Source organism: Crinia signifera, chromosome 3 (genome assembly GCF_055691185.1).
Source record: "Crinia signifera chromosome 3, ASM5569118v1, whole genome shotgun sequence".
Taxonomy (NCBI): Eukaryota; Metazoa; Chordata; class Amphibia; order Anura; family Myobatrachidae; genus Crinia; species Crinia signifera.
The window spans coordinates 282,136,576-282,153,583 of NC_139219.1; the positions used below are offsets into that span (position 1 = coordinate 282,136,576).

General features: G+C 42.6%; 1 protein-coding gene across 2 annotated transcripts; it reads left to right on the forward strand.

Annotated features, from left to right (window-relative positions):
• The first annotated feature begins 325 nt into the window (after window positions 1–325).
• LOC146062739 (G-protein coupled receptor 35-like) lies at window positions 326–16,689 on the forward strand. 2 transcript variants are annotated; one of them, XM_083174778.1, is made up of 5 exons: window positions 326–628; window positions 10,053–10,215; window positions 10,309–10,370; window positions 10,597–10,648; window positions 13,586–16,689. In XM_083174778.1, exons 4-5 carry the CDS (start codon window positions 10,624–10,626, stop codon window positions 14,533–14,535), a joined length of 975 nt encoding a protein of 324 aa, XP_083030904.1. In that variant the 5' UTR covers window positions 326–628; window positions 10,053–10,215; window positions 10,309–10,370; window positions 10,597–10,623; the 3' UTR covers window positions 14,536–16,689. The 2 variants fall into 2 exon arrangements, with proteins under 2 accessions (XP_083030904.1, XP_083030903.1); XM_083174777.1 differs by lacking the exon at window positions 10,597–10,648.
• Window positions 16,690–17,008: the final 319 nt, after the last annotated feature.

Here is a 17,008-nt window from a genome sequence, read left to right on the forward strand (position 1 = left end):
TAACCCCACCCAAATCTAATTCTCTCTGCACAAGTAACATCTGCCCCACCTGCAGTGCACATGGTTTTGTCCATCTAAGAAGGATTTTGTCAGAAAGAATGAACCAAAATAAGGCCCTTAAGTGCTGGAATCACTGTTGCTCCAGGTTATTTCTGTTTGGCACCATAAATGAATATAATGCCATGGCACTTCCTTATTGGCATGCTGGCACAGGAATCGTTCCTCTGTTCGGCTTACATTCTTTACTGGCCATATCTACTGCAGCTGCTGTAAATTACATTTTTATAACCCTATTTAGATCCTTGGAAAAGGCACAGTCCAAGAACTGAGAATTGTGTTTGCTTAGCAATAGAGAACCACATTGACTTCAGTTTAGCTTTCTGTTCTGAGCAGTTGGAGAAAATGACTCAATCATCTACGCACAGATAACTGACACTCCTTTTGTTATATTTCTCAACCAACTTCATGCAGCTTCTGGGTTTTCCACTCATACGGAACAAGCACAGATATTGTTTTCAACAATTCATCGCTGTGAAAAATAACTTCCCTTTCTATAATGTCAGAATACAACTACCACAGACCACTGGTAGCAGATGCATACTCCCAACTGCAATAGAATCCGCTGGAGGTAAGAGAAATTCTGTAATGATTGTCGTTACTGATATGCACACTATGGGCAAATATACAAATGAGGATGTGATTGCAACCCAGCAATGTGATGTGTAAAGGTGCATACACACGGGCTATAATCGCTGGCAATATCGCCAGCGATTGGAGTGTTCACCGGTGATAAATCGGCGGGGGCGCACTCCGTTTTTAGCCCCCTTATGATTGCGATCAGCAGTTTCCCTCTGCGGCTCCCCTGGCAGAGGTTCCCTTTCATCAGCGACCATCTCTGGTCGCAGATAAAAGGAGACACTGAGCAATATATTGCTCAGCAATATATCTTCCAGTGTGTACACAGCTTTAGGGGTACAAAAGCAATGTAAAGACAAAAATGTAATTTGCACTACAATGCATTGAGATTTCTAAAGAAAGTAAGTAGGTAAATATTTCTCATGAGATAAGTACAAATCCATATAGTACAATGCAGTGGTGATTGCTAAAAGTACCATTATAATGCAAGCGGGGTTATAAATTGGAAAACATATAATAGAATGAATTCAGTATGTATATATATATATATATATATATATATATATATATATATATATTTTATAGAATAAACCTGTTTGTCAGCTAGAATTGTTTTATAAAGAAGATGGTATAAAGAGGGAGAGGAATCACTAGGGAGGTGCATAAGAAGCCCACTCAAACATCATATGAGTGGGAGTACTTTAAACTCTGACATGAGTTTGTCTCACCTGCAGACATTGCGTTTTTACCAGGTATGTAGTGGTGGTGATTTTGGAGAGGGTGCCTAGGCAAACGCAGGGGGGGTCTCTGGTTGCCCAGAAACCCGCATTCTCTTGGCAGGTGGTTATTATGACAATAGCTATGGTATATAATGCAATTACTAGAGCTGCCACCACATCATGCAGTGTAAAGGACAGAGCAGAACTGCTGCATTTGCCCAGTGGTGGCAGCTTCTTCTAACATGTTTACTGTGTGCATGTGGATCTGAGTCCTGTGATACTGTATTCCATACAGTATCCAGTATATAAAAAATAAAAATGCCAGTGTGTATATTATGCCCATGGTTGTTACTAGGTACTTCTAGCACTCCTCTAGACTCCCGCTCTTGCTCCAATGTTCAACAGATTGGTTATACTGTATGTGTATTGCATTTGGAAACCCCCCTCTAGAAATCCTGCATTTGCCACTGAGGTGGGCATCAAGGCACCTGACACCCCCCACATCATATAGGGTTTTTTTTTTATTATTCAAGTGCAGCAACACATGCTCCAGTAATGAGGAGTGGGGAGGCACCATTACCAATGTGTGCCTCTGACACCCCCCCCCCCCCCCCCCCACACACACACACACACCTGTTACCCATGTGCGGATCTGGCCCCCACTTTACTTGCTTTGTGGCACAATAGATATTGTTGATACATTGATTATTTTGTTTGCTAATCACCATTATAGTGAAAGCATTCATAGACTATGTTACTTGTAGGATCTCAAGGAACATTTCAGTGAAAACCTGATCAACATTGGTTCTGTTTGTAGTGAACAAACATGCTGCATTGGAGAGGAGAGACTGAGGAAGACTTGAAGATAACCAGGGGGATAGTGCAGGGCTCATCTGGGGGCTCTAAAGGTTATTTCATTTTGGTGGGGGTTGGAGCAGGACACACAAAAAAATTATTTTGTTCCTGTGATCTTGTGCTGGGCCATTACTGTTATTTATTTTATACCTGTAGTATTGGGGGCCCTACTGCACCCTAACACCACAGGAATAAAATAGCCTGTATAATGAAGCAAAACAAACCCATAGGAAAAATAGGAGTATTTAAAAGAAAATATAGAATAACATTTTACTTGACCAACTCAATCCCAGGAATCCCAGGATTGAAAATTTTTCGGTACTCTTCTAGAAGGGCGGCCATCGCGGCCATCGTGGGCATCGCATGCACTAAAAAATCGCATGCGATGCGACCGACGCGATGCCCGCGATTTCCCATAGGGAACAATGTTAAATGCCCCAATTGACCCGATTTTCCTGTTCAATGTCTCAAATGACCCGATTTTTCCATAGGAAACAATGTTAAATGGCCCACAGAGGCCAAATAGGCACCCTGAAGTGTGAAATGGCCCCCACAATTGTTAACGCCACCCCACGATCAACGTCAACCCGAAGCGTGGCAAGCGCAGCGAGCCCGCGAGGGGCGGCGGTACGCGTCCTACGACCTTTTCATACCCCCCCTATCCACGTCGGCGTGGAGTTGAGAATAGAAAGTGTGGTGAGCGCAGCGAGCCACCAAGCCCGAAGCGTGGCGAGGGGACGCGGACACCTTCACAGGTATACGCGTCCCCTCGCAGGCTTCACAGCTGTCCGCGCCCCCTCGCGGGGCTCGCTGCGCTCGCCACGCTTCGGGCTCGGTGGCTCGCTGCGCTTGCCACACTTTCTATTCTCAACTCCACGCCGACGTGGATAGTGGGGGTATGAAAAGGTCGTAGGACGCAAACCGCTGCGCTCGCCACGCTTCGGGTTGACGTTGATCGTGGGGTGGTGTTAAGAATTGTGGGGGCCATTTCACACTTCATGGTGCCTATTTGGCCTCTGTGGGCCATTTAACATTGTTTCCTATGGAAAAATCGGGTCAATTGAGACATTGAACAGGAAAATCGGGTCAATTGGGATATTTAACATTGTTCCCTATGGGAAATCGCGGGCATCGCATGCGATTTTTTGGTCGCATGCGATGCGACCGACGCAATTTTTTTTTCCTAACGATGCCCACGATCAAAATCGTGGGCGCCCTTCTAGGTAAAGAGTACCCATTTTTCAATCCTAAATCCCAGAATAAAAAAATAAAGCCCAGGATTGGCATCTCTACTCCCAGCCTACTGAAACACTCACAGGAGAACATTATGCCCACAGCCTACTATACCATTCACAGGAGAACATTATGCTCACAGCCTACTGCAATACTCACAGGAGAACATTATGCTCACAGCCTACTGTAACATTCACAGGAGAACATTATGCTCACAGCCTACTGCAATACTCACAGGAGAACATTATGCTCATAACCTACTGTGTAACATTCACAGGAGAACATTATGCTCACAGCCTACTGCAATACTCACAGGAGAACATTATGCTCACAACCTACTGTAACATTCACAGGAGAACATTATGCTCACAGCCTACTGCAATACTCACAGATGAACATTATGCTCACAGCCTACTGTAACACTCACAGAAGAACATTATGCTCACAGCCTACTGTAACATTCACAGGAGAACATTAAGCTCACAGCCTACTGGAATACTCAAAGGAGAACATTATGCTCACAACCTACTGTAACATTCACAGGAGAACATTATGCTCACAACAGCCTACTGAAACACTCACAGAAGAACATTATGCTCACAGCCTACTGCAATACTCACAGGAGAACATCATGCTCACTACCTACTGTAACATTCACAGGAGAACATTATTAGGGGTGTACACACGGAGCAAATGTGTGCTATTTTCTAAGCAATCTGACTAGATTGCTTAGAAAGTAAGCACAGATCTCTCCGTGTGTATGCTCCGAGAGATTAAGTATCTCTTGCTAACTAAGTCAGTGCATGCAGTCACAATCTAGTAAGATTGTTTAGCAAATGACTGCAAATCTCTCTGTGTGTACAGAATGAGAGATACTGATCACAATCTCTCATTCTGAACCATTACCCTGACTTTTTTTGCTTAAGCAAAATTGCTTAGCAAAATCGCTTAGTAAAATCACTCAGCACAAAACTCTGCATGTGTATGCCCCTTTACACTCACAGGAGAACATTATGCTCACAGCCTACTCTGATACTCAAAGGAGAACATTAAACTCAGAGCCTAATGATTCATAGTTGCCTACCTGACCCTCTCCATGAGGGAGAAAATTCTCTGCTCCTGGACTTCCCTGGTAATGTATGATTGCCATCATCACCTGTAGTGAAACACCTTTCTTATCAATTACCTAGCTCCCTACAGGTGATGGCAATCATACATTACCAGGGAAGTCCAGGAACAGAGCATTTTCTCCCTGAAGGAGAGGCTCAGGTAGGCAAGTATGGCCTAATGTAACACTCACAGGAGAAAAGTCACAGCCTACTGTAACATTCACTGGAGAATATTATGCTCACACCCTAATGTAATGCTCCCATGAGAACATTAGGCTCAAAGCCTACTGTAACAGTCAAAGGAGAACAGTCACAGCCTGTAGTAATACTAACTGGAGAACATTATGATCACAGTCTACTGTAATACTCACTGGAGAAAATTATACTCACAGTCTATTGTAACACTCACAGGAGTATATTATGCTCACAGCCAACTGTAACACTCACAGGAGAACAGTCACAGCCTACTGTAACACTGACTGGAGAAAATTAAACTCAGAGCCAAATGTAACACTCTCAGGAAAACAGTCACAGCCTACTGTAACACTCACTGGACAACATTATGCTCACATCCTACTGTAACACTCACAGGAGATTATTATGCTCACAGCCTACTGTAACATTTACAGAAGAACATTAATCTCACAGCCTACTGTAACCCCAGGGTTGCCGACTTTAAGATTCTCCTCTCCGGGAGAAGCCCGGAGAGGAGAGTTTCAGCAGCCGCTCAGGGGGCGGGGCTTACGAGTGACATCACTAAGCCCCGGCCCGTGCTGGTAAATCAGGGAATTCACGGATCTCCGTGGAGGGGGCGGGGCTAAAACGACGCAATTGTGCCGTTTTAGCTCCGCCCCCTCCTCTGAGACCCGAGGATTGCGGCATTTTAATGCCGCGATCCGGGGGACAGCGGGGGTCCCCCCTGAATCCGGATGGGTTGCCCACCCTTCCGGGGGGCCGGGAGGGGGTCCCGATTTTCGGGAGACTCCCAGAAATTCCGGGAGGGTCGGCAACCCTGTGTAACCCTCACATGAGAACATTATGCTCACAGGAGAACACTATACTCACAGCCTACTGTAGAACTCACAGGTTAACATGATTGCTTCCTGGCATTCCTAGGAAAACAGCCTGGGACTCACAGGCGAGCACTATGTGGTACATGTATGAAGTGTTGTTATGGGCGAGAAGTGTTTTCAGCGATGTTATGTGCGCTGATACAGCTTCTCCCCCATGCTCAGTGACAAGATAGCACACAAATAACAGGGGGTAATGTCAGTAGCGCTGTCCGCTCCGATACCTGCAGCTATTGATATGGACAGCTACAGGTCTCATTGCTCATTCACAACAGCAGGCGCATTTGCCAGCTCTGGGCTGCAAGCAAGATTTCACACATGCCCAATGAGCTGTCTGGAAGCGATACACTGTGCAGACCGCATCCAAGAGGTTCATACATACACTACCGTTCAAAAGTTTGGGGTCACTTAGATATTTCCATATTTTTAAAATAAAAGCACTGTTTTTTCAGTAAAGATAACATTCAATTAATCAGAAATACATATTGTTAATGTGGTAAATGACTACACTAGCTTCCAATGTCCGTTTTTTAACCCCTTCACGACATTTGACGTATATATACGTCATGGTCGGGAAGTACTTCCCGACCGTTGACGTATATATACGTCATGACTTCTAACTGTCACTGCGTCTAGAGACGCAGTGACAGTTAGGTGATGTCTGCTGTCCCTGACAGCAGACATCCCCCCTCGTCGCCCAGGGGGGGCAGGGGTGCCCCCCCCGGTCGGCGATCGCTGTGATTGGCTGTTCAAATCTGAACAGTCAATCACAGCTTTTCCTGTGTTACCGGCGGCTAAGCCGCTCGGTAACACAGAAAACGGTGGTGATCGGTGCAGCACCGATCACCACCGATGTGCAGCCCCCCCCTCCCACCCGCCGGGCACTCACCCGGCGGCAGCAGCAGCAGCAGCTACCCCGGCTCCCCCGGTGCGCACGCAGCGCTGCCCTCCTCCCCCCTCCCTCCCGCAGCAGCAGCAGCAGCAGCAGCATCATGCTGCTAGAAAAGTTAAAATAAAATAAAAAATAAGTATTGCAAATGTATATGTATATATATATATATATATATATATATATATACACACACATATATATATATATATATATATATGTGTGTGTATATATATATATATGTATATATACAGATGGGGCCGGGCTCATCTTTGCAGGGGATGGCAATGGCGTCGCCATCGCCATTCCCTGCTCCCGCGCCATCTGTGTGTCGGAAGGGGACGCGCGCGCACGAGGTGCGCGCGCGTCCCCTTCCGACGGTGCTGCCCTCGGTCGCCCGGTGCCCACACCGGGCGCCCGCACCCCCCCACAGCCTCCTCGGGTCCCCCCAGCCCCCCTCGAGCGGGAGGCGGACAGTATTGTGTCCGCCTCACCGCCCGGCCGCCCGGATACTGAGACGCGCGTGCGTGGGGGACGCACGCGCGTCTCAGTCAGATGGCGCGCCGTGTTGCTGGCGGATCGCCAGCAGCATGCTGCTGGCGATTCGCCAGCAAGCATAAGGCCTGCGCTATCTGTATATATATATATATATATATATATATATACACACACATATATATATATATATATATATATATATATGTGTGTGTGTGTGTGTGTGTGTGTGTGTGTATACCGCACCGATCACCAACGATTTGGATTTTGCAGCACAGATTCTGGTTGAATGACCCCCGAAACACCCATACAGTGGAACCCCCCCACAAGTGACCCCATTTTGCAAACTACACCCCTCAGGGAATTCATCTAGGGGTATAGAGTACATTTCAAACCCCCCGAGGTTTCACCAATTTTGATACAACTGAGCTGTGAAAATGAAAAATTAATTTTTTTCATTTTCACTGCCCAGTTGTACCACAATTGGTGAAACCCCTGGGGGTTTGAAATGTACTCTATACCCCTAGATGAATTCCCTGAGGGGTGTAGTTTGCAAAATGGGGTCACTTGTGGGGGGGTTCCTAACTTTTAGCATCTTATGGTGCCTAGAAACCTACATGGTGCCTAAAAAATAATCTCATAAAAAGGAGGCTCCAAAATCAAGTAGGTGCTCCTTCTATTATGAAGCCTGTGGTTTGGTCACCGTGCACACTAGGGCCACATATAGGATATTTATGAAAACCAAAGAATTGGGGGAATCAATTTTTAGTCACATTTCTCTAGTAAAATGTACTGTGTTCCTTAGAAAAATGTATTAAAATTGCAAATCTGCAAAAAAAAAGAAATTTTGAAATTTCACCTACACTTTGTTTTAATTCCTGTGAAACACCTAAAGGGTTAACAAACTTCCAAAATGCTGTTTTGAATACTGTGAGGGGTGCAGTTTTTGAAATGGCATCATTTATGGGGGTGTCTCACATACAAGTCCCTCAAAGTCACATCAAAACTGACCTGGTCCCTAAAAAAATCAGAGTTTGAAATTTTCTTGAAAATTTGAGAATTTGCTATTCATATTTTAAGCCTCCTAGTGTCCAAAAAAATGAAAAGGAGGTTGAAATAATGATGGCAACATAAAGTATAAATATGGTCTATGTTAGTTATTAACTATTTTGAGTGGTAAGATTATTTGTCTCACAAGCAGAAAATTTAACATTTTGAAAATTGCTAAATTTTCCATTTTTTTACGATATTTTGGTATTTTTCAAAAAAAACACAGACTGTATCGACCAAAATTTACCACTAACTTGAAGTACAATGTGTCACGAGAAAACAATCTCAAAATCACTGGGATAAGTAAAAGCAAAAAAAAGTTATCCCCACTTAAGTGAGACATGTCAGATTTGAAAAAAAGGGCTCTGTCATGAAGGCACAAACTGGCTCTGTCATGAAGGGGTTAAAGGAATTAATACATAAGTGTATAGAGGTCCATTTCATGCATTAGTACCAGTGTTCTAATGGTACATTGTGTTTGCTAATGAACGATTAGAAAACCCTTGAAAACCTTTGTGCAATTATGTTAGCACAGCTGAAAACAGGATTGCTTTTTAGAGAAGCTATACAACTGGCCTTCCTTTGAGCTAGTTGAGTATCTGAAGCATCACATTTGTGGGTTTGATTATACTCCCAAAATGGCCAGAAAAAAAGAGAACTGTCATGGGAAACTTGACAGTCTATTCTTGTTATGAGAAACGAAGGCTATTCCATGCAAGAATTTGCCAAGAAAATGAACATACTGTATCCTGTAACGGTTTGTACTACTCCCTTCAGAGAACAGCACAAACTGGCTCTAACCAAAGTAGAAAGAGAAGTGGGATGCCCCGTGCACAACTGAGTAAGATGACAAGTACATTAGAGTCTCTAGTTTGAGAAATAGATGCCCCATATGTCCTTAACTGGCAGCTTCATTAAATGGTACCCGCTCAAAGCAAGGCCAGTTGTATTGCTTCTCTAACGAGCAAACCCATTTTCAGCTGTGCTAACCTAATTGCACAAGGGTTTTCAAGGGTTTTCTAATCATCCATTAGTCTTCTAACACATTGTACCATTAGAACACCTGTGTGATGGTTGCTGGAAATTGTCCTCTATACACCTATGTAGATATTCCTTTAAAATACAGACGTTTGCAACAAGTATAGTCATTTACCACCTTAACATTGTACAGAGTGTATTTCTGATTAATTTAATGTTATCTTCATTGAAAAAAATGCTTTTTTTTTAATAAATTTAAGAAATATCTAAGTGAACCCAAACGGAAGTGTATTTTTGCTGCAGCTTCCTGCTTCGCCTTGGTAAAGAGGAAATGCAGTAAATGTTATAGCTGCATGTATTGTGCAGGGACTGTATAATCAGAGCCAGAGCTAGGTTTTTCGGCACCCTAGGAAAAACAACTTACTGCTCCCACCACCCCTCACACACACACTAATATCAACTTTCCGAACCATTAGGTGAACGTGTGGAGGTGGCATGTTAACATTATATAATAATTTAACTATATTATTATTATTATTATTATTATTATAATTTAAATTATATATATATATATTTTTTTTTGCATGCAACATAAAAACTTGGGCCCTATTCAGACCTGATCGCTGGGCTGTGAATCTTTGGAGCCCAGCGATCAGATAGCCGCCTCCCTGCCATAGTGATAACTCGCCCCTGTGTATGGCTGCGACTTCAATCACGCCTCCAAACCAATGATGATAAGCCATTGCTGCCGCTATTCGCAGGATGGCTTTGAGCATGCTCGGTTATTCAATAATCTGTAGGACTGCAGATTTGCTGTCCTGCGAATTTGTCTGAATCAGGCCTATTGCCTTAGACCTCAAATAATTCAGCAACTGATATTCTTTGTACAGTACATCTGATTCATAAGTGAATAAATAATTAATGTTCCTCATTTGCATGAGACAATGATGTGATATTTTAGAAAAACCTAAATTGATTTCAACATATGTCCTAACGTACATTATGTTACATTAACCAGGCTGTTTTGAAACATATTTGAGAAAGAATTCAGTGGACGAACCCCATGTAGTTCTGCGCTTTCCGTGCTGACCAGCTGCTGCGAATCTTCCTCCTAGAAACATTTGCACGGAAATGAATTCCTTCTGATCCTTCTGAGTCTACACAAAGATCATGGATCCAGAGTAAGTTGTACCACTACCATGAAATACTCTTTTGTAACATAATGCATTTCATACTGGCATACATAACTTTCTCCATGTCCAAACATTTTATAGCACATATATAGTTACGACCTCATCAACAGCATCTTCATCAACATTGTTCTCATTAAACACAGGTAAGCCGAACTCTTTTATTTATGTTGCTAGTGATTAATAAGAGATCAGCTGCATTTGCAGCTGACAGTAAATTCCATTACATGTAAATGTGCTTTCAAATGACATCTGTACATCAAAGTTTATGCAGCTTAATATCCCAAAGTAAAGCAAACTGCTTGCATTCTCTCTGTCAATAAGTATACTATGTCTAGACTCATGTAAAATCATACTTGCCTATACTCTCAGGATGACCAGGAGCCTTGTGAAATACAGATGACCCTCACAGCCCTAAGGAAAAGTGCGCAAGTATCCCATATACCACCCCACCCACCCCCCCCCCCCCCCCCCCCGCCCACACCTTCTGCACCTCCCGGAAGACCACATAAAAGCACAAGTGGGGGTACCAAGCAGCACCTGACAATGTGATCGTAGTGGCACTGTACAGTGGGGGGCAGGGTGATCGGTTAACCCCCAGTACATTTTCCTACTGGCCACGTCCCCGTGTGCCAACCAGGCAGTTACCCCTGGAGGAGGGGGCAGAAAGAAAGGAATTAATGCGTAACATTTGTAGAACAAATTCTTAACATTGAACTCTATACAGATACATTGTCTAGGACTTGTATCAGTGATCTATACACTTCCAATATTTGCCCAGTTGAGTATCAGCTAACTGTACATACATCACAATCTCACTGTGCATGTGCCAAGGTACCCTAGTAATGTCACTCACAGCGAGAATGATATGCAAAGTGATTGACAGCCAGAGACCATATATGGCAAGTTGACTCTCCTATGCAGAACATATCAGTTTCCGTGGCCATTCTGCATAACCATAGGGTTAGTCTGATGCAGAGGCAGAACTCTGGGAGGCAATGGAGTCATCTGCCACCGGGCTCCTGCTCCCAAAGGGGCACCTCTCCCTCGGAGTTATTTAAAAGCCAACGATATTGCTTCTGTGGCTGAGTTCTGAAATATATATATGTTCTATCTATCTATCTATCTATCTATCTATCTTCTGAACATAATATATATATTTTATATAAGTTATATAGGGTTGTGTGTGTACGTATCTGTGTGTGTGTGTGGGGGGCACCAATATATATATCTTGCCTCCGGGCAACTAGAACGAACTTACGCCACTGGTCTGATGGTCTATTACCCAAGGATCCGTGATCACCTCTGTGTGTGTATGCAAATGTGGGATTCCCAAAGACGCCAATGAGAATCTTAGTCCATTTCCAGGTGGCTACAGCATTAGCATATTTGCACACATCCGGTGAGTACGGAATTGTAGCTTACATCGAATGTTTCCGTAATAGGGGAGATTACATTGCTTCTTTGTATGATTGCATGAGGTCATTACACAACAAAATGAGTAAAAGTCACTTATGTAGCACAGAATAAGGAAATAATATATGTTACATGAGCAGTCTGTGGGTATGAGAGTAACCAGCCAGACGTGTGGGAGTGTCATAGGAGTGTATGGTTGCAATGCTGGAACTGCAGCGCAGACCAAAACTAACAGAGAGATGCTGGATAACACATCTGGACCCCAAAATGCTGACCCATTGGCTAGTTTTGTTCTGCTCTGCTGTCCTGATATTGCAACTGCCTCTGGTTCAAATCTATTTGCGAGTCATGTGTACACGAAAGGGAAGACGGACATATAACTTGCAACTAGCATTATGCAGGTGCAAGTGCAGATACTAATATTGAGGGTTGAGATGGGTGGCTTAAAAGACAATGGGTTTCCACTTTCAGGCTGCATTACTTGAATGGATTCTCACATCAGCATAAAATAGGTGATCTGGGTGTTGCTGCTGCGTGCAATTACGACCACTTTGCCTTCAATTCAGAATCGTCCCTTGTCTGTGCTCATTTGTTCAGTAACCAAGCACATCTTTATAATATCAATTCAAGTCTCACTGGTACCTGGCTGGATCTAAGGCATTACTTAACTGTTCTTGGAGGCCACAAAACACTTTAACAATGCACTGCATACCTCCCAACATGACCCATTCGAGGAGGGGCACAATGCTCTGTTCCTGTACTTTCCTCTTAATGTATGATTGCCATCACCTACGTTAAAGAGGCTAATTGATATAAAAGGTGCTTCAACACAGGTGATAGCATTCTCAAATTAAAAGGAAGTCCAGGAATAGAGCATTCTGTCCCTCCTGGAGAGGGTCATGTTGGGAGATATGCACTGTATAGTTTTGTGTAATATCAGCATTATGAATGTTACCTCTAAGAAACTGCAAATGTGTATTAAATATCAACCAATTAGAAATGATATGTAATGATCTAGAGCAGGGGTTGCCAAAACCAGTCCTCAAGATCTACCAACAGGTCACATTTTCCAGACCACATAGCTGGTGCACAGGTGTAGTCATTACTAGCTGTCACATTTTAAAACATGCTGCATTCATTCCTAACTAACACATTCCACAGATCCACAGGTGGCCTGGAAAACTGTAGGACAACTCATGAGTCATTTACACAATCTGTAAATTTAAGATAAGTAAATTAATAATTATGGGATTGCATTTAGTTAACAATTAACTCCCACTGACTGTCCTTTGGGACAGAGCTTAAAATAATTTTTCAGAGACTAGTGAGCATTTCCTTACTGATTTTCTGATATTGTAAAATAAAATCCCATACTATTAAGGGAGGTATTCAATCTGAGGGTCATGGCAATCAAGCTTGCAACATGCAGGTGGGATTCAATGTCCCGCCTGCCCAGAAGCGAGAAGGGGGTGTGACCGCGAGTTGCTGCCGGGAAGAGGCGAGCTGCAGCCGGCAGCTCGTCAGTTCCTGGCCGTTCTCGGCAGAACGAGCCCAACAGCTTGTGATGTCGGGCTCATTCTGCCGAGATACCCTGTTCAATGCTGTCGAGGAAGACAGCATTGAATAGGGCCCGGCGAGCATCTCCCCGATGGGAGATGCTCGCCGGGGATTGAATATCCCCCAAAATCACCAACCTATACAGTATATTATGTTTAATACAAAAGGTACTCAAACTCTGATCCCACACAGTTCATGCTTTCCAGGTTTCCTCACATAAACACAAGTGAAGTCATAAGCCCCACCTTTTAAAATGTGACCTGTATGGGTCCTAAAGACAAATTTTGAGAACCACTGGATTAATATAATTTGTAACAGCAAGATACTTATTCGGTATTGCTTCTTTAATTGGAATTATCTGTAATATATAATTTATGTTTTATCTAAGGAAATTACAGCAGCCAAAATTGCACCGACGTATTGAGCGAAAGAAACCGGGCAGTTGATCTTTTCTTGATGATCCTACTTATCGGCGTCATGGTCCTCGGAATACTATTCAACACACTTGCCATTTGGGTTTTCTGCTTTAAAATGAAGAAGTGGACAGAGGCCAGAGTATTCATGATGAACCTCCTCCTTAGTGATTGCTGCTTGCTGTTTACCATCCCCTTCCGCATCTACTCTACCCAAGACAGGTGGGAATTGGGAAGCCCATTTTGCAATGCTCTGATATCTGCATACTTTATGAACACATACATGAGCATTGCCATCATCACCTTAATATCAGTAGACAGATATGTGGCCATCAAGTTTCCATTGAGAGCAAAAGCTTTTCGTTCCCCGAAGAAGGCGGCAATGGCCTGTGGGGTGATTTGGCTTCTTCTTATAGCTACACGAATCTTCATCGAGCTTACAGCTGAGAAATTATCCATTAACTCAACAACCTGCTTCCGAAAAGACTTCGAAAGACCATTAAAGAGAGCTTTATACTTTTCCATTCTTGGGTTTTGCGTTCCATTGTTCATATTAACCTTCTGCTCTATAGAAATTATCAGGACCCTACACAACAAGAACAAACTGAGTATTAATGAAGAGAAGGATATCCAGAAAAGCATCAATATAGTGTCCACCAATTTGCTAATTTTCTTGTTTTGTTTCCTGCCATTTGGGATTGGAACGATTGTCAGGTTTGTCTTGGAATCCATGATGCTCGAATGCTCAGTGTTAAAAGTGATCAATGATTTTTCTTTATGCGCGCAAGGCATCAGCGACATTAACTGCTGTCTCGATAGTATCTGCTATTATTTCGTGGCCAAGGAATTCTGGGAAAGTGCATCACTGTTTCCAAATTTTAAAAGGCAACTAATTCAGGAGCAGACACAGGAATCCAGTATATAGAGCATACAGTACTCTTCCAGGTTACTGTACAAGGGGACCAGAAAGCGGACAGTGGTTTACAGGTCACTCATGGTAATATTAAAGGTGACATGTTACTTCTATGAAGGTTGTGCCTAACTACATGTGTACCAAACAGACAACGTATGTGGACAGTGAGGAAGACTCCATGTTATAAAAAATACAGCTTTGTATTAAGTAGCTGCTGTAAATTAAATTAAATGTAATTTATTACATAATATGTGTGCTGTTAATACAGTATAACTATTTAAAGACTTGTAAAAGAATCTGTTAGTGAGGCCTCCATTTGGTGGGCTAAGACAATGGGCCTGATTCCAAGATGTACGTGGATCACACAGCTGCTGCATCCATACCTTCCAACATTGAGCAATGCAGGCAACCCCAAAAAATGAACATAGCTTCATATAAAGGGGGCATGGCTTTGACGGAATGCCCCGTTTCAACCCGTATTTGGCTTTAGCTTGCACGGATCAGACAGATCCGTGCAGGCTGCAGTGTGTAAAAAAAAATAGAAAATTAAATACATCATTTTAAAAACTGACGTGGGGTCCCCCTCATGGCCGTAACCAGACATTTTTAAAAAAAAAATATTTATTTATTTTTCTATTTTCTTTTCTGACAAATCCGTGCAGGCTGCCAATACGAATTAATGTTTTAAAATCCGAATTTGTATTTAAAATACAAATTTGTATCCGAAAAAATCCGAATCCATACGTCATTGGAAAACACGAATCAGTCAAATACGACTGATTAGTAAATTTTCCTCCGGAATACGAATTCGTCGTATTCCAGTCGTATGCATTTGTATTAAGAATACAAATTTTCGTATTCTTAGTAATTTTCCCCAAGAGTCTATACACTGCTGTGACACGGGGACTTCCAACTGCCCTCCCCCCACCGGCACCACGGGACACTGTCCAGGGCAGGACATCCGCTAAAAATCGTGACTGTCCAGGGGAAATAAGCACAGTTGGGAGGTATGTGTATGTACAGTATGTAATGATCTGTGATAATATGCTAATGCAGCATGAGGCACCTTGTATAAAAGATGCTTTCTGCTGGCACTTCTGATTGGCTGATACATCTGATGATACAGCAAAGGACCATCTAATTCTAGACCATATAGAAGAAGGTTTTATGTGGACATAAGGATTATACTCAGTACTATTTTTCTGGAAAAATAGGTTCAGGAACTCCTGGTCTGCGGGTTGATCAATTAAATAAAAAAACATATATAATAGAGAGAGGGACTGAGAGATAGATGTATATATTGTATTTAGAAACAAAGGCACTCACAGGTGAGTTTAAAATAAAACTTATCTTATAAAAAGTACATTTTCAATACCTGATGATGTCATATTAAATTAGAGGTTCAGGAACTGAGTTCCTGCTGGTTCCTGCTGAAAAAAAGCACTGATTGTACTGGAGGTACTGTACTTAAATGAAATGGTTGATATTAGGACTTTTATTGGTTGGGGTTATATTGATAATACTGTATGTGTTTTTCAGAAAATTAAAGTCTTTCCAGTAGTTTGTGGATATAAAAATATATGAAAATATTATGTTAACGTATTAAGATTGTAAAAAGTTAGACCAAAAGACATTACAAATTCAAAACCCCTCTCCAATTAAAACACCTCCACAAACCTGTCATACTGTACATCATTTAACTTATTTTTAGCATTTAATAGCAAATTAACTGAAAACGGAGATGTCTTTATTGGCCAAAATAATATTATTAATGCCTTGAAGTGCATGATTATTCATTGAGAGGGGTGTACCAGAGGTTCTGCACTGTGATCTGACTTGTTTACCTTAAAGTAGAGATTTTTCCAAATAATTGAACCTGTGAATACAATTCACAGTGCAAGTTCTCCATGAGAATAGCTTGCAGGACTCAATTCACTTGTAATGGAATCGCTCCCTGAAAGAGTTCATTGCCATACATACAGTAGGGGTGCAGGGACATTGTTATTGCCCAAACGCAGATTCTACATCTAGTGAGTCGTACTTCACATTTTATATATTTTATTTTAGCCAAAATTTTATATGGATATTTGGAATAATGGAATAGAAAGTGTTTTATACAAACTCTAATGTAATTAAAAATATCCTGATGCTCTGTAACCATAGTTGCCGACTTGTTACTTATCCTCTCCTGGAGAAGCATGGAGAGAAGTCTAAAGGTGCCCATACACGTACCGATAACTGCAGCCATGCGATGCGATGGGATGCGTGCTCCCGCTGGCATCCCATCACAGAGTACAAAGTATGTGCTGCACATACTTTTTGTACTGTGTTTTGATCGCATCGCATTGCACGCACATCGCATGCACAACGCATGCAATGCGATGCGATGCTATAACCGGTACGTGTATGGGCACCTTAACAGCTACACTTCGGAGGGTGGGGATGAAGCTTGATGTCACCAAACCCCTCCCACATTGCAGGAAAT